At 42.7% G+C, this 26,914-nt stretch overlaps 2 protein-coding genes across 2 annotated transcripts; both read left to right on the forward strand.

Moving 5' to 3' along the window:
- Positions 1-312: 312 nt before the first annotated feature.
- LOC105043386 (dehydration-responsive element-binding protein 1G) lies at positions 313-1,337 on the forward strand. The gene has a single exon (XM_010920914.4). The coding sequence runs from the start codon at positions 397-399 to the stop codon at positions 1,033-1,035; it is 639 nt and encodes a 212-aa protein (XP_010919216.1). The 5' UTR covers positions 313-396; the 3' UTR covers positions 1,036-1,337.
- A 20,949-nt stretch (positions 1,338-22,286) lies between these two features.
- LOC105043385 (uncharacterized) lies at positions 22,287-26,158 on the forward strand. Its single transcript, XM_010920913.4, has 3 exons — positions 22,287-23,261; positions 24,714-24,858; positions 25,418-26,158. The coding sequence occupies exons 1-3, from the start codon at positions 22,599-22,601 to the stop codon at positions 25,963-25,965; spliced, it is 1,356 nt and encodes a 451-aa protein (XP_010919215.1). The 5' UTR covers positions 22,287-22,598; the 3' UTR covers positions 25,966-26,158.
- The last annotated feature ends 756 nt before the right edge of the window (positions 26,159-26,914 follow it).

Below are 26,914 nucleotides of genomic sequence, written 5' to 3' on the forward strand. Positions count from 1 at the left end.
AACCTCCACTCCCAGTCCCCACTCCACAAACACCAGGTGGCCCCCACTGTATCCTTCCTTCCGCGAAGTTAGAAAGAGCCTCCAAAAGCGAGTGCGACTTGCCAGCCATCGCATACTTAAATCTCACCCCGAAACAAGGTTCACTTAGCCCGAAAGACAAACCCGCCCATAAAAGTCACGTCCTTACCAAGTCCTGGCCTTCTGGATCCCACCCAGCTGGTTCCAATCCATCCAGCCCCAACCTGGCATTCCGTGTGCCGCGTACGAAAACGACCCACTTCCCCCCGCTTATATACTCCCCCCACCCACCATCCCGCCTCAAATACGCAGTAACTACCGCTGCCCAACTCCAGACTCGAACACTTCACAGCTCAATCACTCCACGAGAAACCGGCAATGGAGAGCTTCAGCAGCGACTCCATGGACTCACCGCTCGCATCGCGCTGGGCATCGGATGGGGAGGCCTACGCGACGGTGTCGTCAGCACCGCCGAAGCGGCGGGCTGGGCGGACCAAATTTCGCGAGACGCGACACCCCGTATACAAGGGTGTCCGGCGCCGCAACGCCGATAAGTGGGTCTGCGAGGTGCGTGAGCCCAACAAGAAGTCGAGGATTTGGCTCGGGACGTTTCCGACCGCCGAGATGGCGGCACGGGCGCACGACGTGGCTGCCATGGCCCTCCGCGGCCGGTCGGCCTGCCTCAACTTTGCCGATTCCCCGTGGCTCTGCCCCGTTCCCAGATCGTCGAACCCGAAGGACATTCAGAGGGCCGCGATGGAGGCTGCGGAGGCCTTCCGGCCACAGACAGAGCCCGACGCTGATAAGAGTAGAGAGGATGCAACTATGTCGATGGCAGGGGGGCCGTCGTTGGCTACGGCGGATGACCCGTTTTATATGGAGGATGGACTCAATTTTGGGATGCAAGGGTACTATCTGGACATGGCTGCGGGGTTGCTGATGGAGCCGCCACCAATATTGTACGCCGACGAGGAGGTGAGCGATGGCGATGTCTCGCTGTGGAGCTACTCCATTTGAAGCCAGCGTCGCATTTTTTGTACAGTATATAGTTTAAAATGAACGGGACCTATAGTTTTTTCAAATGTGATACAAGGTAAGAGGAATTTGTCTGAAAAATATATAGAGAGGGAGAGAGAGAGAGAGAGAGAGCGACTGCTTATAAGCTTCACCAGAAAAAAGATAGCCACGCTAAGTATGGCAGAGTGATGCTGTGATAAGAAAAAATGTATAGCTGAACCAAAGTGAGAGAATAGCATATAGATTTGTATTCTGGAGACAATATGTTTCCATAATCATAAAAGACCATTCTCAAAATATAATCATGCGGTTGTTGCTGCTGCGAACTGCTAATTCTGACGACAAATTATATAGGGCAATATCCATTCTACGAGCAGATGTACTGTGGAGCCCACCGGGGATGTGATTTTGTGCGGCAGCCATGACCCACTACGGACTTTGGTGGCCTGCCAACTTTGCAAAGGCCAGAGGATCCATCCGTATGATATCAACCCGCAGCGCCCAGGGCTAGGAGAAATTATTGCATGCATCAGGTGCGAATGAACTAGGCCAAATTCTGGAGCATACACACGATGGATAACACGTAATCGAAAATTAGTGACATATAAAGGTAGCGTGGCGTGTTATCCACCGTGAGATTTGACGCGATCCAATTACACCTGATGCATGCAATACGGAGGCCCAGAGACCTAGAAGGGTTCCGCTTAGGTCCGTTGGTTGTCTGAGCTGTTGATGGTCCTTTGCACCATCGGTGCTACGATAGAAGAATAGGCATTATTAGGTCGTCGAATTGTCTGTACTCGATAGTCAACAGTCAAAAGACACAAAAGGTCATCAGTCAACAGTCACACGGTCACGCCCCTTTGCTCAACAAATCAAATTGAAAATTTTGTCTCGACATCCACCGTGCGCTCCTGATCGCACGAGAGAGGAATGGAATCTGGCTCTCCCTAACTCCAACACCTATTCTGCCCGTCGCAACCACCACCACCCATATCACAGCATCAACCAGTATCCAATCGAAGCAGTTCGATGCCACCAATCTGTTGGGTGAATGTCTCGTAAAAATATCATCTTTCAAAACTTTTTTTTGATACTATACGATATAATAAAAAAAAAAAAAATAAATAAATAATAATTAAAATACGTAAATCAATCACAAAAAAAGTTCATCTTCATGGGACATACAAACTTAACTATGAAAAAAAAAAATTTACAAGAAGAGATCTCATCCTCAATCCTCGTACATCCAATTTTTCTCTCACAAGAAGTTCTCCCTCACAAAAATCCTCTCTAAAAAGATCCCCCTGAACTTCTGAAGCGATGGTTGTCCACTGTCCAGGAGCCTCTTGCTCCTTCTCCTCTCAGCACCGCAGCCTTCTCTCCCTTCACGGATTCTCCTATTTTCGTGCGCGTCTCCCTGTTTCCGCTGAAGAAACCACGCCGCGAGACCAACAGGACACCACCTGGGTTCTTCTCCCATGAAAAACCAAAACCACACAGTCTGCTCGCTGTTCGTGGCTTTTTAAATGCTTAAACACTCAATTAGAAAGTGATTAGGAGTCCTAAACAAAGCCAAATAACCTTCTCAGTCATTGGATCAAAATCGCAAGATACCTACACCCTCCGATCGCACGTCGGACCATGGAACAGTGCCGTAGACCGCACGAAATACGTGGGAAACACCCATGCGATCAACATGCTGGGCCGTGGACCACTCGGTCCATGATAGATCGCCTGGTCCACGATGGATCGGAGTACAGGCCCCAGGCGCGGTGCCTGGACCGCGCCCGTGCCGGGCGCCTGGGACCCGACCGCACCCGCTCCTGGGCCGCGTGCCCCGTGCCGGGCCACGTCCCGCCGTCTGTGGCCGCGTCGCTGCCGCTCCACCGGCCCGCCGTCGGTGATCCTCCGCCACCTCGAGTTGCATGCCGACTTCAAAAGCACGTATCTTCTCCATCCGAGCTCCGTGTGGGCTCAATGTGGATCGAATCTCGAGGTATCAAATCCTAACAATCTCTACCTCGACTCGATATTCGGCCTCCTCCTAATTCCAAGAGCTTCTGGATCTCCTCGCCCCCATATCCCGAGGCAATCGCCTGCTAATCATAGATAGGCAAATATGGGAGTCGAGCCAGACCGCTCAATCCCATCGCCGTCGTATGCTGTGCTCCTCCTGATCTGAGACATACTTGAGGCATCATCCTGCGGCAATAGGAATCTCACCTTACGACGTCGCCTCTCATTCTCCCTAATCTCCTATCTCGTGTCTGATCCACCTGCACCTGGAGTTCCACCTCGCTTTGGGCTCCACCTGGCTCCTAAAGCTCCACCTCGCACTGGGTTTCTTGCTAGATAATAATGTCCTCTGCTCCTCTTCTTTCCCTCCAGCACAATTCTATCGCCGCGAAGCACCTTCAGGATTCCTCCACCAGCTACCATCTTATAGCCTCTCGAATCTAGTCTGCAAAATAAGATAAGATTCTACCTGAAATTGAGTATATATTGGACCTCCCCAAATCTCCTCACTAAAGCGAAAATTCAGTGTAGGGGCAAAATGGTAATTTTAAAATATTTTCAAAATTATTATTTTACAACATAATTATTAATTAATCTCATTAATTAATACTAATTAATCCTGCACTAGGATCGAAATATGATACAACAGCATACATTTAAATTTGAAATTCAAATTTGAAACAGTAAACTTTTTACAGTACTGTGTTCAGAACACATCACCTTTTGCGGATAGTCGATCACCATAATCTGATCACCGTCAGGGGGCTCTGATCATCACATCGCAGCCACACTAGTGTCTGGCCTCTGCGAATCATCCACAAGAAGCTCCCGTCTGATCGGTTCCTTACGAATGCTAGTTCATAATTTTACCTTTTTGATGGCTGATGTTGATCGAACTCCTTCGATCGATGTGTGTCGACTCCTCGGACGCTCCGGATCATCTGCACGGTTGGTTGAGAGGCTGATGGATCTCTTCCTGAAATTTGGTGGACTCACGACACTCGTGGCACACCAATCTCACTTCCCGAACCCTAGGTAGAAACCCTAGGGTACACACCAAAAACCCCGCGCCTAATTTTCTTTCTTTTCTTTCTTTTTCTCTCGGAAGGTTTTGGACCTTCACCTCACACACAAGGCTTCCTCACGCCCCACTTTCTTTCTCAAAATTTTTTTACACACGCCCCAACTCCCTATCTCTTTTAAAATAGTTCAAAACGAGTCTTATCCGCGTGAGAGGATAAAGACAAGTGGTTACACATTTGAATTCAAATCAAATTTGAATTTAAATGAAAATCAACACATCCCTATCCACTTATGGCGTGAGAAGAGAAGGGCGTGGACTCTTTGTGCGTGGAAAGGTTTCACGAGAAACTCTTTCTCGTATGAATTATGTGGCGCACAAGATGGATAAGCTTGAAGGCAAAAGAGATAAGTTATCCATTCAAATTCAAACACGCTTTGAATTTGAATGGTTAACTAATCAGCTTTATTCATCCATATGGTGCACAAAAGTGGGCATGAGAAGGGTTTTGAGTGAGAAAAAATTCACGAAAAGTTTCTTATCATGAATTCAAATGGGCGCAGAGATTTAAGGTGGTGCAGGGATTCAAATTCAAATGGTGGTTTGATCTTAATTGAACCAACCTAATCAAAATAGGTTAAGCATAATTAGACTAAATTAAACCCAACTTAATTAGGCTTAATTAGGCTCAATAAAATCTTAATCAAATCAAAAATTGACTAAGCCCAACCCCTGATCAAATCAGGGACCAAACCATCTCGACGATTAGGTCAACTCTTAACCTAATCGGATCAAACCCAACTGAATCCAATTCAATTGGACTTGATCCAAAAATAATTACTCAATCAAATTGAGTTAATTAGCGATCAAATCACTAATAAAACCTCTCATAATTATTGAGTCCAAATCCGATGGGCAATTGGGTATCAAAGTCCATCAATATGAAATCTTGATCGAAGAGTTCAAATTTCAAATTCAAAATTTGAAATTCAAAATTTTGACCCCGGTACCCAAAATGTGTGGAACTCATGATCAGAGAATCCTAATTCTCAATCATAGAGTCTCAGACACATAAGACTCATAATCAGCCATCAGATCAGAAAGGAACCTCTAATGTGTGTGACCCGCAGGTTCGAACCTAAACCGGTAGCACAGGAACCAATTCCTGTACTAATCGAAGTGACCATCTAGCAATGGTACCCGACGACCGAATAGGTCGAATAGTCAAAAACTCAACATTCAGAACCTACGTGAATATGGTTACCGTATAATTCATCCCTTTTGACCCCTGTGTTTAGGACGACTCAGGGTTAAACTGTCAACCCTGATGAGATCATCCGAATCGTGCTCAACTCAATTAGTCCTGTAACTCCTCACTAGGACTACCCTGGTCAAGGTTTTGCTAAATTGAAACACGACTGTACACAGCTCCTAAACTGGAGTGGTCAATCCTATCTTGACACACGCACCGACAAGTCAAGTACTTGACTACACCCAGCAGCCTTCCATCACTGAATTAGAAATTCAGATAGTCCAGTGCCTTAGTGCAGTGAGTTGCTTGCAAGTCACCGTGGCGGTCTCAGATCGGAGGAAAATTTATACCCATATCCCATCGGAGCAGCTCCGGAGTCGGTCATGTTCAGTGCAGATGTACCATTACATCTCACCTGTATGCCATACCAGTATCTCCACACTCCTTGGTTATGATGACAACCAACCCATATGGCACACAACGACCTATGCTCGATAAACGTTGTCGTCCTTGGTAACAACGTATCATTTGGTCGCGAACAGGTTTAAGGACTAAGCGACAAATCCTCCTTTGTCGAGTCTAAATAGTCCTAAGGACTTCACCACAACACAGGAGTTCATTAGAAGATGAAACATTTGTGATGAAAAAATATCAAAATAATTTTATTTATTTATAATTCATGTACTAATACAAAAGGAGCACAACCGTCAACAGGCTGACGATTGGCTTTGGGACACTATTCCAACACTCACTGCACCGTCATATGTCCTCCAGCTGACCATCCCAATGCCTTTGATCGCATAGCTCGATCCATCCGACAGATATACAGTGCCCTCACTATTCTTCAGGGAGTCAAACTGCTCCTCTTTGCAACATACATGATGGGTGCATACAGAATCTAATATCCACTGCTGGAAAGAAGCAGATATCTCGTAAGATATCTTCAGGACATCTCCATCTGAATCACTGTCGGCCTTCGCTACAGCAGCCACCATCCGATTTTTGAGTTGAGGGCAATCTCTGGCTAGATGCCCCAACTCTTTGATCGGTAGCACCTGATTTTGCTAAGTCCCTCCTGGACCTGGACCACCTTCGTCGCGATCTCCTGTCGCTCCGTCTACCATCTTCTGCTCCTCCAGAAGCCACCAAAGCTGAACTACCACTACTTGAGCTTGAAGCTGGATTCTTCCTCCTAAGAACATCATTCTGGAGTATCACCGCGATGACCTCATCCATCTTGATGTGCTCATTCTCACTAGAAGAGCAATCACCAAGAACTCGTACGAAGGAGGAAGCGACACCAGCAAAACCAGCACCCTGGTCTTCTCCTCAACATTCTCACCAACACTGAGGAGATCGATGAGGATCTTCTGGAAGTGACTTAGATGCTCCTGTATACTCTGTCCCTCAGCCATCTGCAGCTGGTAAAACTGCCTCCAGAAGAAAAGAGTGTTGGAAAGAGACTTCGCCATATACAACTCCTCGAGCTTCGACCACAACACCATCGGGAAAGTCTCGCTAAGCACATGGATCACCACCTCATCCGTTAGATACATGCAAATTATACTCACCACCTGCATCTGTAGCCGTTTCTAATCCCGCACCTCCATGGTGGTTGGCTTCTCCTCGCACAAGAGAGCATCAATCAACCCCTGTTGGATGAGCACGTCCTTCACCCTTGTCTGCCACAAGGAGAAATTACTCTTACCATCAAATTTATTGATCTCTATCTTGATTGATCCGGTCTTCTCCATCTTCAGTCTTGCTTACCACCGTTGCAATCTGCATCCTTGTATCGTCTCGCTCTGATACCACTTGTTGGATGGATGTCTGGTCAGGACACCACCTCTCAAGACCTTTTCAGTACTGTACGATGCAGCAGAAAGAAAGAAAAATAAAATAAAAAATAATCAAAATACGTGGATCAGCCACAAAAGAGCTCGCCTCCACGGGGCATGCAAACTTCACTATGAAAAAAAATTATAAGAGGAGATCTCACCCTCAACCCTCGTACACTCAATTTCTCTCTCACAAGAAGTTCTCCTTCACAAAAGCTCTCTCTCTAGAAAAACCCCATAAATCTCTGAAGCGATCGCTGTCCGCTATCCAGGAGCCTCTTGCTCCTTCTCCTCTCAGCGCCGTAGCCCCTCTCTCTCTTCATGGATTCTCTTGTTTCCGCATGCGTCTCTCTGTTTCTGCTAAAGAAACCACGTCGCGAGACCAACGGGGCACCACCTGGGTTCTTCTCCTGTAAAAAACCAAAACCACATAGTCTGCTCACTGTTCGTGGCCTTTTTAAAGGCTTAAACACTGAATTAGAAAGTGATTAGAAATCCTAAACAAAGCTAAATAACCTTCCCAGCCGTTGGATCAAGACCGCAAACTACTCATGCCCTTTGATCGCATGTCGGTCCATGAAACAGTACCGTGGACCATGCAAAACATATGGGAAATGTCCATGCGGTCTATGCATTGGGCCATGGACCACTCGGTCAATGGTGGACCGGGGTACAGGCCCCAAGTGCGGCGCTTGGGCCTAGGCCGGCCCGCATGCATGGGCCTGAGCCGTGCCCGTGCCGGGCGCCTGGGCCGCGTGCCCCGCGTCGGGCCGCGCCCTACGTGCCTAATCGCGCGCTGGCCGCGCCTGGGCCGCATCCCGCCGCCTGCGGCCGCACCGCCGCTGGCTGCCGGAGGTCCTCCATCGTCTCGAGTTGCATACCGACTTCAAAAGTACGTATATTCTCCGTCCGAGCTCCATTTAAAGTGATTTTGGTCTCATTGGATTTCATTTTTCATCACGAAACTCGCTGTGGACTCAATATAGATCGAATCTCGAGGCATCAAATCCTAACACAATCCTTCTCCGCCGTCACTGCAGCATGGATCGCCAAGATTCAAGAACAAGCCCACGCCCCCCTCAGCCGCCAAGAGTACTCAGGCGTCTACTAGCGTCCGTTAGCCTGGGGCGTCACCACTAGACCTCGACATCCACCGCCGCGACGTGAAGTGGTGGAGAAACCGCTCACCATCCAACCGAATCCATACCCGACTCACTCCTTGCAACGCTATTTGTTTTTTTGTGTTGCCGTTGATCTCCGACGAGTTGGTCGGCTACGAACTGAAATATTGCTCCTAATTGTTTGATGATAGAGAACCTACAAAAATGAAATCCGCTTGTCGAAAATCATCCGACGTGAAATCCTCCGATGTCTAAACCAGTTGGAGAAAGAAAACAGTTGAAAAAATCAAAAAGCGAGAGCCGAAAATTTGTAATCAGAAAAATTTACCCAGTCTCTCTACTTAGTACTTTGTATAAGATGAAGAGTGCCGTTACTGTATAACTCCTGCCCCTAGAATACGGAACGTGGGGATCATGACATTTAGTAGGACGGTTATCTCATTAATTATTTTTAAAATCAAATAATGAATCATTCGTAGATGATTATTGCGTCTCACGACTGCAGATAGTTAATACCTGTAACGAATAACTATCGCTTGATTCTTAATTTTTTGAGATTAAAATAATTGATAAAATATCAAAAAAATCATTAATCAAACATTCACAGCGTATCAAATTTAGACCGTCAAATCTTGATTTAGTCCTATTCCATCGATCTAAGCCGGTTCAATTCATCAAATTATGTGTCTAGGGAGACGTGGATAAATATTAGCAGGATAGATGATGAGGATGGTACCCAACAGCTTAGTCGGCACATTTTGTTCGTTGGCAATTTGGACAGCGTCCATGAGATAAGAAAGCCTGTCTTTTTCTATCAAAATCCTAGGCAAGCAATCGTGCAAGATTAAAGCAATCCACCCGAGTGTTAGATTAACATAGTACAGACAAAACAATCCTAATGTTGAAAAACATGGCTAATAATTTTTGACATGTGGTTTTTAGACTTCAAAATAAATATCAATCCTTATTATCTTATTTACATGGGCCCATGCTAAGCATTATTATTATTTTTTATGAAAAATTCATAAAAAAATTTGGTGCCTATTTCTCAAACACATGCATAAAAATTTAGTTTGGAGGTATTCATAGTTCGAAAAAAAAAATCAAAGATGATATCTATTTTTTTAGGAATGGATTAGGACCTGCCCCAGTAACAATATCCACGCTTGTCTACGTGGCAACCAAAGATTCTCGTCTCGATGGTTCTAGGCTGATCATGTTGTATGTGGGCCTTCCTCTCTTTCTTTCTATAGGAAGTAAAAAAGGATTATTTTTTTGTTAAGTTTGGAACCACTTGCTTTGTTATGCACTCATATAACAAGTTACGAATATTTACTATCTTTTTACTAGCTAATCATAATCAAAAAAGAAAAATATTCATCGTCAGCTAGCAATATAGTCTTATTCCGATTTAATTTACGCTTTCCCTTCTCAAAAATCAAAAGTTTATTGAAAAAAAAAACGATATTTTTAAATTTTTATATTATGTTTTGAAATTATAATTTACTCTATAAACAATGATATAATCATTAATAATCGGCAGCAACTGCAACCGTCAAAATCTACTACGAATGCGGAGCTAAATTGGACAATAGCAGCCACTACATCCATCACAATTAATTGCATCATAAATAATGGCAGACAATTAATTGTACATAAACGTTGTTGAGGCGTTGTCCCCATCTTCCCAGTTCCTGGTCGTCAACACAGCGTATATTTGGCCGTCTAGATAGAAAATTTTGTGCAAATCCAAAATGTAATAATTTCAATTTTCTGGAAGTACATGGAGCGGGACAGTCGAGAGGCCAACTTTTTCAAAATAAAAGCTTGAAACATGAGGATTGATTTCCACGTTTTCCTATTATTTCTTCAGTCAGAATGCTGGTCAAGTTTACTCAAATGAAAAAGAGAAGGCTGGATCCCACTCGTTTCTTCATCCTTACAAAGATATTTACGAGACATCGCTATACGGTATCCTCAACATAAGCTGTAGATCTGACCATTTCAAAAGGAAAAGAAAGCAGAATAACGAAAGATCCCAAATAATATTAAACAGTTGTATGGAGCCCCCCTGCGTCCCAGATATTTTTTTTAAATTTTTTTTTATAAATCTATATAAATATTAAAATATAAAATTTTAATTCAAAAATAGATCCTACATATAAGAGATTCATAAATCAAGATGTAGATGCATATCTATATTTGCTATAGATTCCGAATGATAGATCAAGCTCGGATGCTCAAACGAATACCAAAAGTCAAGTCCTTCTTTCTAGATTCCTCTCAACTAGGGTTAAGAATAGATTGGATTCGATCGGATTGAGAGAAAAATTTTATCCAATCGGATCCAATTGGATTGAAAAAAATTCAACCCGTTATCGATCGTTTATCATGTATAAACTATTTGGAACCGAAGTGAGCGGTTTGTAGTGGATTCGGATAGATTGTGTCGATTTGGATTTCAATATTGACTCAATATTGATTTTAAATCAAATGTGACCCACCTAAGTATTTTTTTTATCAATTTAATGTTAAAAAATTTTAAATCTTATAAATTATAAATTTTAAACTTATTTTTGAACCTATACAAAATAAAACAGAAAAAGAAAAGATTTACTTATCTGAAAGCAACTACATCTTAAAGTTTTCACTTTAGAATTATCTCAAATTGATATACTTCCATCAACAATTCAATACTAATATTCTCATGAATCTAAATGGATGATGCAGTATTTTTTAGAATGAATATTGAAGTCTAAATGATGCCGTCCCAAAATGAAAGTGAGTTTGTGAAATACTGCATCGGTTGTATTCGATTTCATGTGGGTTAAAAGTATAGGAAACGAATCCGACCATAAATAATCATTTTTTTCAAATCCCGATCCGATTCCATCTGATTTATGCCTTTCAACCAACCAAAATCGATGTTTATTAGGTCGGATTGGATGGGTTTCCTCGGATTTCGATTATTTGCTCAACCCTACTCTCAACAGGTGGCTAGCTATTGGATGGGGTAAGTCTGAGAACTAATCTCATCATATTCATAGGAAGTGGAGAGAGGACCTAGCCATCTGAAATAAACCCTAATAGACCCTTCCATTACAGACTTAAAAAGAGTTCAGGCCTACACTATGTCACCCCAACCACATCACCCAACATAAGGTCCGCATAGCCCAAAACATAATAATCAATAATAATATTGGGCTTAAATGCATGTCAATTAATTCAAATCATATAATTATTTTATTTTTAATAAAATAAAATAAATAATTAGTGGTAGCTATAATTAGAAAAATTCTTACATGAAAACCACCCAACTTTTATTTAAGATCAAAGAACATTGACAATGAAGAGAGGGAGAAGAGGGATATAGCAAAACAATTTACAACACCTGCATGAAAAGAAAGTCCACGGTCTATCCAAGTAGGCTTCAGATTTTCAGAAACAGATAGCGAACTTGTCCTGTCCTGGCTTCCCCACAATTTGAAATCTCGAAAGCCCAGAATTTCTGAACGCTGAGTGACGAATCAATGACCAGTAGGCTAGATAAAGGGGTAATAGATCAAAGGTCCTTCAGTAGAGCAGGAACTGTTTTAACTTTGTGCCAAATTTTTCCATGTTCCAGCGGTGAGCTTCCGTCGCGCAACCTGGACCATTAAGTTGAAAAGATGTAGAGCTTCGTATGCCACGGAAGCAGGTGAAGTATGTTTGTTGAGAAAAATTCTGCCGTTCCTATCTTTCCAACAGCCCCATATACTTGTTCAAATGAGCATTAGAACCACAAGCCTAGCAGATTTAAAAAAATTTCGTCTGGTCTATTCTAAACAAAGCCCTTCAAATGTGTCATGAGAATGTTGATGTTAAGAATGGTTATGATTGTTTCCACCATGCCATTAGTCTATATTCTTCCCCATCTAGCCTCTGTTTTCTCCCTTCTTTAGGACATTTCATAATATCTACTAGGCAACTGGAACTATTAAGAACAGAGACGAAGTCTTGCAGAGCTTAGAGGTCTCTGGGAGGGGCTGACTGGGTGTTATATCTTGCCCAGACTCCAGGATCCAACGGGGAGTTTATATTGCGGATGTCTCATGATTTATACTGTACGACTACACTACTACACCTAGGGCGACATGTCACCTATGGCTTAAGCATTCAAGAGATTGCTGGTCATTTAAACGTTCAATAAGTTGGAATTTTGATTTGGCCCTTGGGAACTTGAGTCATGTGGCTCCACAAATTTTTATACATTCAAAATAAAAAAAAAAAATTATTTTCACAAAAATTAAGATCGGTAAATAAAAAACTACCGATATTTCATCCTGTGAGACCATCAATTTTATATCAAAAATATATTTTAAATATATCGAATCAATATAGCATCTTTCCTCAACAATATAGGACTTTGTCTAAATACGTTTGTTAAATAATTTTGGAGAAATTCTGTTTTAATAATTGACATCATTATAGGTGCATTTAACCTGCACTTTTCTATCTCATTTTGTCAATTCTCGTACCATTCAGACGATTGAAATAATAAAATAAGGATAATATTTTTAGCTATTGACCTGCTGTTTTTTTTCCCGTACAGAAAAATTCTGTCTGATTCACTAATTCGTGGCAAGATAGGTTTGCCTCATCACTAGCGGCGAGCACGGCAGTCCTGGGAACAACGATTGCACAGCGAGCGCGTGATCCCTACGCCACCAATGGCAAAGTAAACCAGCTTTTTAAATTTAGATCTTCTCCCTAAAGCCTGCAAGTAAAATGGGTGCCAACCAATACATCTTAGGCCTGTTATCATAAGCTGGACCACTTTTTTTTCTAATTTATGTGAACAGCCTGTTTGATAGGTCGCTGATAAGTCTTTTTCTTTGGTAAACAATAATAAGTCTCTTCTATAGCCTTTAGCTTGAGTAACTGCGAAGCCTACAACAGAAAAAATTTCATCACCTTGTTTGGGAAAATAATAGCAAGGCATCATATGCCCCCTTTTTTCCAGTGAATGTTCAAAAAATAATACAGAGAACCTCATGAGAGGGGTGTTTTTGCACTCCAAGATCGGAGAACCTAACTTATTTTGATCTAAAGCACCTGTTGGCAAGAGATGAGAAACTTTACGGCTTCAAAGGACCAAGAACCTGCACAGAAGTGCATCCAATCATATCAAGCTCCTGAGACATATATCGTTTTGTCTCTTCGAAATTGCTGTGGTCCTTTCAATAGCTTCAAGGTCCTAATTAGCATAAGCGTGTACCTACTAGTCATAAAAGACCGGTGACTAGGTAAAAAGACAATCAAAGGAGATGAAGCCTATCAAAATGACGGTTGAGACGTGCAGAGCAATCTCTCAATGCCAATTAGGCCTGACTGGGGAGGCATTCAAGAATGAGCTTTGAAAGGATCAGCAACTACCACCACTACATTACAATAATATCGGCCTGATGGTGTCCACAATTCTTGATATCAATTAACTGATTAGCCCGTATGAAAAAATTTAAAAAAAAAAGAAGCAAATAGTACAATACTTAAACATTATTCCAGCAATTAAAAAAGGAATATTTTTCGTCTGGTTCGGAGTCGGAGTTTATCAGGGCATCGCCCGCTTCGCTCTTTGCGCAGCCACCTTCTCAAGACTCCGACCAAACCGCGACGACCAAACGGTTGTCCAGATCGCCAAGGGTGAGGAGGCCTCCGCCGAGAGACAATGGCGTACTCGTGGGTGAGGGCCCCTTAAGAGAGGTGATTGGAGATGGGTGGGCTACAGAAAGGGCCGAAGGGGGCGTGGATTAGAGACCAGAGACCAGTCCTGTCGTGCGTGGTGCCGAGAGTAGCCAGCCTCTCGTACACAAAAACTACTACCAAAAATAAACATTGCGTAGAGGTTTAATAAATGCCAACCGTAAATTTGAGCCAGTGCCGTCTCGCTGCGTGCCGGAACTGATAGTGGATTGGCCACACCTACTGACTGATATCCTGATCTAACCTCTATTGCTCCGCACAATTCTTTGTTAAAACAACAGGACCCCTATGTGGAGACAGAAATCCAGAATCTCCTGGCTTCAGCACGGAGATCACAATGCACCTTCTTTCCGTTGGTCTGCAAACCCCAAGCAATTGCATTAATTCTATCAAGGATTCCGGGGGGAAATGGGGTGGAAGGTCAGAAAGAAGTGGAGCAAGTAATCTTTGAGTATTTTCAAGCAAGCTGCCAACTACTACCAATTCTTCACCTGTCTCAATTCCACCCTTGTTGAACGAAGGGACAGATAATGCTAACAGAATCCTGCTTTCTGATATCGTTGATAAAGAAAATTGAGACCACTCTCCGCATGTTGCCAAGCGAGAAAGTGCCGGAGGCTGATGGATTTTCAGCATCATTCTTAAAACTTTAGGTACCTTTTTTCTTTCAGGCCGGCTCTTTGTCCAGAGTTTGGACGTCTACTTTCATTAAACTAATTTCCAAAAATGAGAGTCACTAGGTGGTTAGAAAGTTCAGATAAATTAGCTTTTGTTTCACCTTGTACAAAATCATTGTTGCCACGACTCCTGTTGTTAGGGCGATACCTATGCTAGTCCTTGATATCATATTTGCTAGTCTATCTCAGATACTTTCTACCGAACGAAGAAATAATGCATATAAGTGGGCCGAGCTACGAGACTAACGGGGTTGATATGTGAGGCCTAAACCGGCCCATTTGCCGGCTGGCCTAGACAGGCCCGACCTATTTAGCCCTTCGCGGCGTTGGAGCATGGCTTAGAATGGCCCGCTCTCAAATTAATTAGGAGGTAGAGGCCCCGTTCAAGATAAAGGTAGGCTCCACCTTCTCTTCAAACTCCGGCGGGAACTCCGCCGGCTATAAGATCCTAAATCCCCCATGAGGTCATACTCAAACCCCGACTCCTTCTCTCTCACACACTTGCTCTTGGATTGGGCGGATCCCTGCAGTGTCCATTTGTTGTGATCTTGGACAACTCTTGTAAAGGGATCTTGAACTTTTTTATGGCTGCATAGTATCAACCTGCACCACTGCTCTCATCATGCACCGCTGGTTTCCATCATCGTGAATCTCTATTATGTTATCATTACTCTAATTTGACTTTATTTCATGACTTGATTAATTATATTACCTGATTAACCTGACACGGGCCATAAATGCCCTGTTTCTTTTCTTGTATCCTTCCTTACGTGGTTTCCTACAATTGCTCATGCTTTTTATAACCGTTGGACTTAATTTTATAAAGAGGTGAAAAAACTGAATAAGAAGTCCAACAAAGAAGAATTACACTAAATATAGTCTGTAAATCGAGATTTTTAAAGAAAAATTTTCAGAATTTATTTTGATTTGTCTATGTACTCGCAGCATGAGTAATAATCCATCTTTCCTAGTTTTGATGTCTTTTTCCATCTAGAGAAATGAGTCACAAGTCAATGACATCCGCTTCTTTTGCAATGATAATCGTTAGATAACATAATATTCACTTCCAGATCTACGTAGGAAGATGAAAGAAACAGCCTTAGAGTGTTGTGAAATATATGTAAGTAACGATCTATTGATGTTGTGAAAAAAAATCAATTATTCTTTTATGCCAAAGATACAACCCGAACCCAAACTTATCTTCCCGATAAACTCAATGGATTTTGCTACTTATTCCAGGCATAAATGGAATAAATCCTCTGTATCCCAATCCGAATGAAGCCTTAGGGTCAATGCTATGCAATTCTTTTGTGATGAATTAAAACCTATGCAACACTCTCCTGAAATATCGGGTGCACAGTCACACACCATGAACCCAAACTATTGACCCTCATGTTTCCCGTGAGGCAGCTCATCCATACCCAGTTGACTGGCAGGTGACATGCGAAGCCAAATGAGATCTCTGGAATATAGATACATTGACGAAGCTGCAAAGAAATAGCTAGCCAACATGCAATGCTTCCTGCACATGTTCTTGCCTTGCTGACTCCAAACGCTAAATAACTAAACTTATCGCTGGCGTTACAGCTTGCACTTAGGATAGCTGGGGCCACTAACATATTTCTTGGATCTTGTGAGGTCTCAAATAGTAGCATGGAAGTTCACCCTCATACATCTCTAGACCAAGAAAACCACCAACAGAACTGGCCATACTATAAGTTACTCAACCATGCATTAAATGGTTAATCAGAAGGAAAGTCTACCACTTAGTAATTTAAACCTATACACGTCTCCTACTAATTTCTTTCCTGCTTCGCTTCAAAACATCTTCTCATAGCTCTAAGAAAGGAAAGTTTTGGATCAATAGATTGATCAAAGTTTTTTATTTTTGATACAATTGATTGAAGTTTCCATTGTCCCGAATAAAAAACGCTTCTAGGAAGCAAACCAGGAGTTTAGATATGTAACCAAACAAACTGTTCATAATAAGTGATTGGCTTGTATCAAAACTTGCTTCCTAACAACCAGCAGATTTTAAATACTCGATTCTAATAACAAAAAAAAAAATACTCGATTCAATGTTGAGATAATATTAAGCACACCTGATTATAAGCGACTCAGATCTAGGATTTTTGTGGACGAGCCTCCAAAGATTTCATATGGGAACTTGTCATGTAGAGTTTATGGTTCAATGTAGGATGGATTAGAACCCGGATGCCTGGCTTGGACCTGGCTCGATCCATTGTCTAACCAGTTCAGCTAATCAAAACGGCCCATGAACGGGCACAGAGTCTCTTCAAAGACGACTGGTTTTTTAAAATCCAGTCGGAGCAAGCAGGCTATTTAAAATATTAGCATGTCTCAGCCTTGCCGCAGTACTCGAAGCCTAAACAAAAAGACAACGTTCCAACCTGGGTAGTATTTGGACCACTATGACAACGAGACTTCGAATCCGGACACCACCGTATCCAAATGAATCTGGGCGAGGAAAAAGAGCAAGGTTCGGTGATCGGTTTTTCTCAACGCAGTAAAACCCCCATTTTCTTTCGTTACCTGAGAGTTGGAATATGTACCTGGAACGAGAAAAGCGAGCAAAGTAAATTAGGGGCTCCTCCTAGGGAAGATCTTGCCTGGCCTCTGGAGTATAGGATATGGATTATACCTTAAAACTTTGTACAGCTCGAGTTCTCACGTGATCTAGAAAGAAACTGGCCCTCATACGACTATCCTCGATTGGCACGGTAGCCTCACGCCAAATTTCAATGCCAATTTCAGTTGATGCGACAACCACCTATGTAAGTTAATTCTGTGTAACAGCTAAGAAACTGTAACTGCTTGAGGCTATACCCTGGAAATTTTGGAGTTGGACAATGCAAATATTTGTCTTTATATGTTGGATGACAGTTTGTCCCTGTTTGAGCCTTGACATCTTTGTCTCATCGTCTGTATGGGGCATAGACCGGACGCATGATAACCCAAACTTTATGCAAAAAAAATCCAAATAAATTATCTGATTTTTTTGATTTTATATAAATATTCAAAATATATCTGTATTGTTGATGTATAATTAAACATACCCCCGTGTAAATCTTCACAAATTATTATTAGACCATTGCATTATTCTTTTGTTAATAAAGGATAGATGTTTATGATGCAAACAAGTATGGCCAAATTAGACTTTGATAAGTGGACAGAAGTTAATACAAAATTAAGGATCGTTTAGCACTTCTTGATTGTTAATTTGTTGTTCAAATTAGAATACAAAATTATTATCAATTTTCTCAATCGGGCTAAGATCATGATTTATATCTATCTAAAGTGGGGATTCACCTAGATAAGATAAACAATCATGACCTTGCTATAAATCAAAAATTTCTATGTGGTTATATTTTTGCTCCCCTATATAATTATTTTAGAAGTCAAGATCTTGATACCCTAATGCCCATTTAGCAACAGAAACTTCGGAGAAATTAAATTTTTCAAAAATCATGCCACCTTCCACCTTAGCTGAGATCAAATGAAATCTCAGCTTACGTGGATCACTGGCTGATGTGACTGACATGTCGGCTTTAACCATGGGTAAAGTTTGTCGTCAACTCATTAAAGCCCCGCTGTCCCCTTTAATCAAAAAAAAAAAAAAAAAAAAAATGCCCCTTTAATCAAAAAAAAAAAATGCCCCGCGTCCCACTCGCCGACGTGCTAAACCTAAATAATACGAGCCTTGTAACGTAAAAGAATGTAGTTGACAAAGGATAGGGTGTCGTTTCACTGCCTTGTTTTCTTATGGAGGAAAGAACATAATCATACTAGAAATAAATTTAAAAAAATCATAATAGAAGAATCTGGGTACCATGGTGCAAGTCAGTGCACATACATACATACATCTATGCACAGAGCATGACAACTGGCATTGAATTAATCCCCTATCTTGTTACTAGGCGATAGGCTTTGGGTCCGTACCCTAATAATTGATTAAAACCCTTTCACGACCATGTTGATCAAGCACCAACACATACCGTGGGGCCACGGAACATCTCAATTGATTTTTTCCCCTCAATCATACAAATTGTAATGCCTTTCAATCCTCTCTGTGACGTAGTTACGCGGTTTAAAGTTCTAGTTTTCAACGAGTTTTTTGCGCCCAATGGTGCTATGCACCCATGCAATTAAGAGCTACAGACGCTGCCACCCAGCAAGCAATAATAACGTTTTTGTGTGGTACCATAACGTGTTTCAGTAGGCCATGGATGCTCTGTTGGTCATAAAAACTGCATGCACGTATGTTGGTGCGCTGGTGCAGCATCTATAGGCATGAAAAAACTTTTACTCTTGAGCCAGTTTAACACGCGTTCTGGAGTCCCACTCACCAGTGCGTCTATTATTTTCTTGGCTGTATCTTTGTTCTCCATTGGCCATTTGGAGGGTTACCATTCTGGCGGTTTCTTCTTTGCCACCGACTTTATATTCGTGGACCAGAGGAGAAGCATGTATCTTGTTTTTAATGCGAGATTGTTGTGTCCTTTGTCCCTTGCCTACATGTGTAATGTATGAATAATATTTTAATCCACACAATTGCAAATATCTAGTAATCAAAATCCTTTTGATGTTATGAAATGTTATGGAGGGACAGTCTGATGATTGCTTGTGAGTCTTCGCAAAGTGACGGTGGGAGTTGATATTAAAATCAAATTGTGGTGTAAGTGGCGAGGTAGATTTTGGGTGCATGGACGGGTGAGCTGCTGAAGCCAAAATATTTATTTTGCACTCAATTTCAACTTGGAACACAAAAAAGAAGATTTTTTTTTGGGTAACACACACACACACAAAAAAAAAAAAAAAAAGAGAGAGAGAGAATTTGATATGAGCATCTGTGCCATTATATGCACATTTTTGGGATTGCAACAACCTCATCAAACATGGTGCAAAAATCTCTTATTCCATCGCATCATACTAATGTGCAGGTCCACCTTTCATCAATACCGTCTGCCACTTGAAGAGATAATACAAATTCATCAAGAGAAGTGCATGATGTTATAACGTGAGAGATATTTCGCCTGGCCTCAACAGGATCCAAGGTAGACAAGATTAGCATGACTTTCGTACCTTAGACATAAACGATCTCAAACCATGATCGTACCACCCCATGATATCCGGCGACAGTGATGCCCCAAAATCCTCATCGCATGGATAGGCTCCTGAGATTGCCGGACGACGTGGTTAGCCGTTATAGGCTGTTCCTGCCACAATCTGGCCATTGCATGCGTGCTCTTTGCTGCTGGTATGGATTATAATGTTAGGAGGAAGAAAAGGCCTACATTGAAAACTAATGGATTTGTAAAAGAGTTTTTAAATATGGCCTTCGAGTGTAAGTACAACTTACATAAAAATCATACTGGTTAAAGTCTATATAAAAATATATATTTAATTATCTAATGACACTTGACAATTGGTAACTTGAAATTTAAATTTATCTGATAAAGATATTTATTTTTTTAATTTTTAAAAATAAAAAATTAGTTATAGATTTTAACCTTGTGACTATTCAAATAGTAGTTATTTCTCAATAGTCACAACTATTAAAATTATAATTACCATTCTTGATAGTCATATAGCTGTTCATATTATATAAGTATTCCAAGATAGAAATGAAAGAGATTATCTATTCTCTTATCTTAATTTTTTCTTCAAATTCTTAAGAGAGTTTAGACATTTAGTTGTATTCTAAAGATATTCTTATTCTTTTTTATAGTAGAAAATAATATTTTTAAGAAAATAATTTTTTCGTGCCTCTAAGCTAAATTTGTCTTCATCTATATTACTATTCTAATACGTGCATCATAAAAACAACCATTAATCTTTCTCTATAAATAGGTCGGATAAGTAGGAAACCTTCAGATGTACCTCTTGAACGCTCTGGAGAACCCTTATTCTCTCATTCTTCCACTATTCACTGAATTTCAATTGATTTGAATGTCAGAGAGTCCACTAAAAAAATTTTTGATAAGTGAACTTTTTTGCAAGTTCAACAGTAAATTCAAGAGCTTTGGCAACCTTAATAGTTTATCACTAAAAAGAGGGCTTGAACCTTTGGAATAAAGAAGTCCATTACCTTGCCATTATAAGATCGCACACGGGAGGCATCTAATGCCACATGTCGCTCTGATGCATCCTTATTGAGCCTAGCTTGTGTACCGCTATGTCAACCATCTTCGTAGCGACCCGCTGTGGGCTAAATGGTTTAATTAATCTGCTCATTCGGTTGATGCAGACCTTGATCGCAGCGGCCAAAGGATGCAATGTATAGTCAGCGGCACTTTAGCAGCCACAAAATAAATTGAACCCAACTCTAACTCGCCCACCCCCAGGTCACTACCACTGCCTTCGTCGTCCTCAATGAGCTCAACCAAGCTGGTATGGCCGACCGAAGAGCTCCAGGCATGGCTACTGAAGGCGCCCCCGAACTCCATGATCGACAGGTAGACTTCTTTGCAGACTTGACAGTTAGAGCTTCGACGATCTCACTAACCTCTGCTCATTTCGGACCAACTGACCTCCATGAGAGCTTGTGTTCATCACCCCCCCCCCCCCCCCCCCACCCCAAAAAAAAAAAAACAATATTCGTTCCAAATTTCAAGGAAAGAACAATTGCTACGAGCAACGTGGCTCGATGATTTTTCACAACATCCACCTAGTTACATCCCAAATCACAATCCACCCTGCCGTCTCACGCTCTAATCTGCACCCATTAGTTGTCTCGTTCAATCATTCGGTACGTGTCATTTCAGCAAGCAGCCTTGAGTGGTATTGTTGGTCCCCATCCTCCCTCGTAGCTGAACTCGACCTCACTCAACCACATCGAGATTACTTCCAGAGCTTGTCAAGACAAATCACCTACTCCCATGTGAATGTGTCTCTGGTAAAAAAAAAAAAAAAGAAAAAGAAATAATCACGGCCTGTAAACCTGGTTCGTTAGGACTCCCACTAAGACCCAGATCTTGTGGGCCAGCGGATCGTCCATCGAAGCAAGCAAGACTGTGGTGCCCGAAACCGTTTCGTCCTGGAGCGGAAGACGGAAGCCGACACGCGCGCACGGCCTCCACGTCCCTCTCCGCCTCACAGTGCTCCAACATCGGATCCCGCTCACGGACTCCACTCCCGCTTGCTTCTCCCAACCCGCACGTGCCCTTCCCCTACCACCACCCACCACGCGTCCCGCTACACGACAACTTCAGAGTTCCGATTTTCGAATCCTCCAAATAATTTCATCCCCACCGCGCATGCTCCCATGTTTCCTTGTTTTTTAACCCTTTTCTTTTTGCTCCATTTTAAAAAATACAAATTAATTTCTTTATTATAAAAAACAAATTTCCAAAAATTACTGCTCGCGTGGGGAGGGTCAAACGCTCGGAAGACGACCCTTCCCTCCACCCCCGGCTCTATTCAGTCCAAATCACCGGATATCCGACGTGGCAGTCCTAATATTTCCCAACCAACAAATACAAATAAATAAATAAAAAGAAAAAAAAAAACGACTGCTCCATCTTTGGTATTAAAAACAGCCACCAGGCGTAAGAGGAAAGCATCCATCACCCGCTCGCGCACTTTTCTCATTTTTCTGCCCTCTCTTCTCTTCCTCCTCCTCCTCCCTCTGAGCCTCACCGTCAGCATGGATTCCTCCCGACTATTTTACTGCCCCTCCCTCGCAGGTTCTTTGTCTGGATATCTCCGCCTCCGAAGCTACTTCTCCGCTTCGTCCTCACCCCTTCTCGCCTTTTAAATACCACTCTCACTGCCCCATCTACCCACTTCCGGCTCTACCCATCTCCCCGTCCAGATCTTTTAGATCCCTTCTCTTAGTCTCTTGGTTAGATATTTCTTTGGTTACTAAAGGTGATGACGGGACAAAAGCCACTAATGCTCAAGGAGTACCTTGAGCTGGACTCGGATTTGGAGTCCTGCTCCGGGTCAGGGTGCGCACTGCGGCGGGGCGACTCGACCACTATGCGGTTCCTCCTTGAGTCGGAGCTCCGATGTGACAAGGGAAGGCTGGTGCGCGCCCGCTCCAAGGGTACCCTCACGAGGCTCTCCGCCGTCATAAACGCCCTCAGACTCCTCCCCTTCGGCGCCTCCTCCTCCGGGTGCCGGTCCTCCCACGAGCGGTTCCTCGCCAGAAGTTTGTCGAAGCGGCTTAAAGGAAGGTTCTGGAAGAAGAGAGGGAAGGAGGAAGAAAACGACAGTAGAGTGAGGGTCAAAGACATTGTGCGTCTAAGACCGTTCGAGGAGGGAGAGGAGAAGAAGTCGTTCGAGTTCGCCTCCCCCGTTGTCAGCAGCCGTAGCAGTCGGTGGGAGACCGAGACAGACACCTCCGGATCGGAGTTCCTGCTGTTGTCTATCGGTAGCTCCGACTGCCTCGGCGAGATCGACGCTGCTGGCGACGGCGACGTCACCAGCAACGACAAAAACTGCTCGCCGCCGCGCCAGAGCCCGACGGGAAAAATGTTTGTCGGTGGGGATTCCGTTTCCGTTGAGACCGCCACCGGCCACCGAGAGCCCGAGGTAAGCTCAAATTAGTACTTCAATAATTTTTTCTCTACGGTTAGGTGCTTTTTTTTCTAAATTTTTAATTCGAGCCTGGCAATATTTGGATTTTGGACCACGGGGGGAAGGCGGGTCCGAGTAATGGACGGTTGGGAAAATTAATCACGCAATTGGGAGCGGCCCTATTTAAAAGGGTCAGGGCCACGTCCGTTCGTTGGATTGATGGGTCCAACACTGTACTTTTTTGTGTCATTGCTGTTTCGTTCCATTCTTTTTGATGATGAGCCGTCTGAGCTCTCCGCACCGTCAGTACGGTGTTCATCGGGTGTGGCTCCTTTCTGCTCCGTGGCGTTTCGGGCTCCCATTAGTTGGTGAGATGAGGCCATTAATTGTGGACAAATAGACGAGAACCGGCTGCAGGGAACGGCGTTAAGGACGGTTAGACGCTGTTTTGAAATGAGACAGCTGAACGAACCGGTGCCGTGCTCCGCTGGGCGCTGGTCCTCCATTCTTTTTTACCGTTCAACAACTTCAATATGGAGTAAATCTTAAGCAGCTACCGTAAAAAGAGTAAATCTCTTAAGCCATTTATGAAGGGACTGTCGGTACAAATCTGCTTTACATAATTAACTGATTGGTCAATGATCACGAGTATTAAAAATGTTCTAGATTAGTAGGACTGTATTTTGATTACCAGCATTACACGCCAATTATTGTTAATTACCTCGAAGATAGCTAGGCGCAAAGGCACAAGACGGTAAAGCAGGAGGCATACAAGCAGTGGGGTAAGAGGCATACAGGCAGTGGGGTGTACGTGTATGGCATATAAAGGTGAAACCCGGTGATACAAATTCGCAGTCTCTTGTGGCTAGTATATTTTGTCGGGCAGTGGAAAAGCTATTATTATTTTGGGTTCCACCGAGCCGGTCGGTGGGTGAGGACCGGACAGGGGTCACGAGGGATTAGTTTGAGCTGTAGACCTTCCACTATTGTGATTGTACCTACCGCTAAGGGCTTGATTAGCCGGTAGCCTGTTATGTTACCCTCTGTAAACCTAATCTTTCTAGGACTTGCGTGTGGATTCGTTTGCCTAAAGTTAGTTCCCAATCTCCGAAATGCGGAAACCTACCCCACGCGTGCTACTTTTGCTTTTGTCCGCACGATTGACATGAAATGGAGCTGGTATTTTGATGCACAGTTGCACGAATTTCAAGAAAATCAAAAATAAAACTCAAGTGATCTTTGGCGTATCTTATATAAAAAAATATTATAGCGTGTATGTTCATCAACTCGTAGCATGCATACATTCATCGACGACAATAGTGTGCGCCATCGTGAATGTGGGGGCATAATGGTCCAGCAAGCTTGAAATAATTGAGAAACAAATGTACAGGAGAAAAGACCGTTAATTCCTTTCTAAAATTTCCGAAACTTTTGTTCCAGTGATTAACAAATTAATTTTTTGGACAGAGCGAAAGGATGGCGTGCCCAGGATGCCAGTCTGTGGAGACGGAGCAACTAAGCCCGGTGTCAGTGATGGACTTTCCATATGAGGACGAAGAAGAGCCGTCCTCCCCCTCTCTTTCCTTTCAGCAAAGCCTCGCCAACATCGAAAGTAAGCGCTGTCTCTCCCTCCCTCTCTTTCTCTCGATTTTGCGCATCTGGCTCTTGTCCACGGTTTCAGTCCCAGTCGACGGTTTCTTTTGTGCTGCTTAAGGCCTCGTTCTGTGTGATCCTGCGCACTCTTCTCCCCCTTGTCTCCGGCCATACGATTGAAGTAGACGTAACCAGAGCCGACCCTTGATAAACGCAAAAAAAAAAAAAAAAAACTTTGGCTTCTATTTATCGACTATCGAGGCACAAATAGTCATTAATTAAACACTTGGCCCCTTCTTTTTTTTTTTTTTCTTTGATAGAAAGCCCCTTCTATCCAATATTCTAATGAAACCTATGTCTTTATTCGGTAAATAAAAAAAATAATATCAGGACTTTGCTTCACGTGGTGCTCCTCTTCTAGTGAGGACGTCCGATAGAAACAAACCGTAGCTGTAGCCTTGTGCTTGGTAAAAGCCCTCCCCAGCTTTTGTCTTTGTTCGACAACTTCGCGTTTAGTTTAACCTTTACCCGGCGTGGGAAGTAATTATACTTAAATAATATCTCTCCGTACGGTACAGGAACAAAGCTGCAACTGCTGCAGAAGATCCGACGGTTCGAGAGCCTAGCTGAGCTGGAACCGATGGACCTCGTAGATCGTTTGTCGTCCTTTGATGACCAGCTGGAATCCAGCGACCACGTGGCATCAGACGACGGAAAAGACGCACACAGAGACACCGTGGAGACGAGGGCGTGGGACCTACTCTGGGACCTCGAAGCCAGAGCTCAGCTGGGCCCACTCGGGTGCATCGAGAAGCTTCTGGTGGACTTCTTCGTCGAACGGCTGTCCTCCTCCGATAGTGCTGATCAGGACCGTCCATCACGATGTAGGAAGCACGTGGGAATAACATCAGGTGCATGCGAACCGGAGGAGATATTGAAGGCCGCGGGGAAGTGGATCGATGGAGCCAGCAGCAGGAAGGTGGAGGAGTTCCCCGGGGAGGCGGAGATTAAGGAGATGGAGGTGAACGGACGGTGGAGATGCTTCGACGAGGAAGAGGAGGAGGTGGCCGTGGATTTGGTGGATGTGATATTAGGGTCGTTGGTGAGGGAGCTGGTGCTAGATTGAGTATCTCGTTATTATAGTTAACGATCTCCGTTAATTAAATTAATTTATAAAGTTGGAAGCATCTGTATATGTCATGGGATTTATAGTAGGAGTAACATCAACCTTTTTTTTTTTTTTTTGATGAGACCCCCAAATTTTGAATGAGGAGTTCTGTACTAAAATTCTCTTCAAATGGTTCTGAAAATCTGATCGCCTCGCACACTTTTACTCACATCAAAAGCAAACATGGCGATTGCCATCAATCCTAAATAAAATCCCCGGCTTGGACCAAATGACCAGTTAATCTTTGTTTCAGATTTGTTGTGTTTCGACTACTACAGGAGTAGGCCCGAACGATCCATGTGCAAGATGGACTGCGGACTGTGAGACAGCACAATTTATTACAAATTAAAATCATCTAGTTTTTCTGCACAATGTTATTCCATATAGCTCCATATCTTTTCTCACAATCTCCATCCATTAGATCTTCTATTTCTTTCCATACAAGTTTCAATAGAAACAAAAACACCTCTCTACAAGAGCCTTCTACAACTTTGTTGCACATATTTATAGCATCTCGATTAATTTTCCATCATTTTGTCCATAATTTTTGCAACTCCTGCTCTAGTATATTTATTTCTTAATCTGTCCCAAGTAATTTTATGCCATAACTAAGTGTCATTCTATTTTATGTATTTCCCTTGTCGCTTAGCCCTCTGCCCTCTAAGTCCAACAATGTTGTTGGCCTTTCTATTATTCTATAAAACTTGCTTTTAATTATCCAAGTCACTTTGTTGCTTATCCAACTCGCTATATTTTTTTAGAGTCAGTTTTATTCTTATAAACAGATATTACAATGCTTTTCCTCTTGTCATCTGCCTTTTTTTAAGTTTTCTTAAGTTCATTAAACAGAAACCAATTTATCCGCATATCTTCCATGATTTTTCAAGTATCAATAGGTATTACTTAA

The sequence above is a fragment of the Elaeis guineensis genome, chromosome 4, assembly GCF_000442705.2.
Source record: "Elaeis guineensis isolate ETL-2024a chromosome 4, EG11, whole genome shotgun sequence".
NCBI lineage: Eukaryota > Viridiplantae > Streptophyta > Magnoliopsida > Arecales > Arecaceae > Elaeis > Elaeis guineensis.

Bases quoted from the DNA above. Each gene is read 5' to 3' on its own strand.
- LOC105043386 (XM_010920914.4), top strand. From the start codon at position 397: ATGGAGAGCTTCAGCAGCGACTCCATGGACTCACCGCTCGCATCGCGC.
- LOC105043385 (XM_010920913.4), top strand. From the start codon at position 22,599: ATGACGGGACAAAAGCCACTAATGCTCAAGGAGTACCTTGAGCTGGAC. The intron at 23,262-24,713 runs GTAAGCTCAAAT...TTTTTTGGACAG, and splicing joins CCGGCCACCGAGAGCCCGAG to AGCGAAAGGATGGCGTGCCC. The intron at 24,859-25,417 runs GTAAGCGCTGTC...CGTACGGTACAG, and splicing joins AAGCCTCGCCAACATCGAAA to GAACAAAGCTGCAACTGCTG.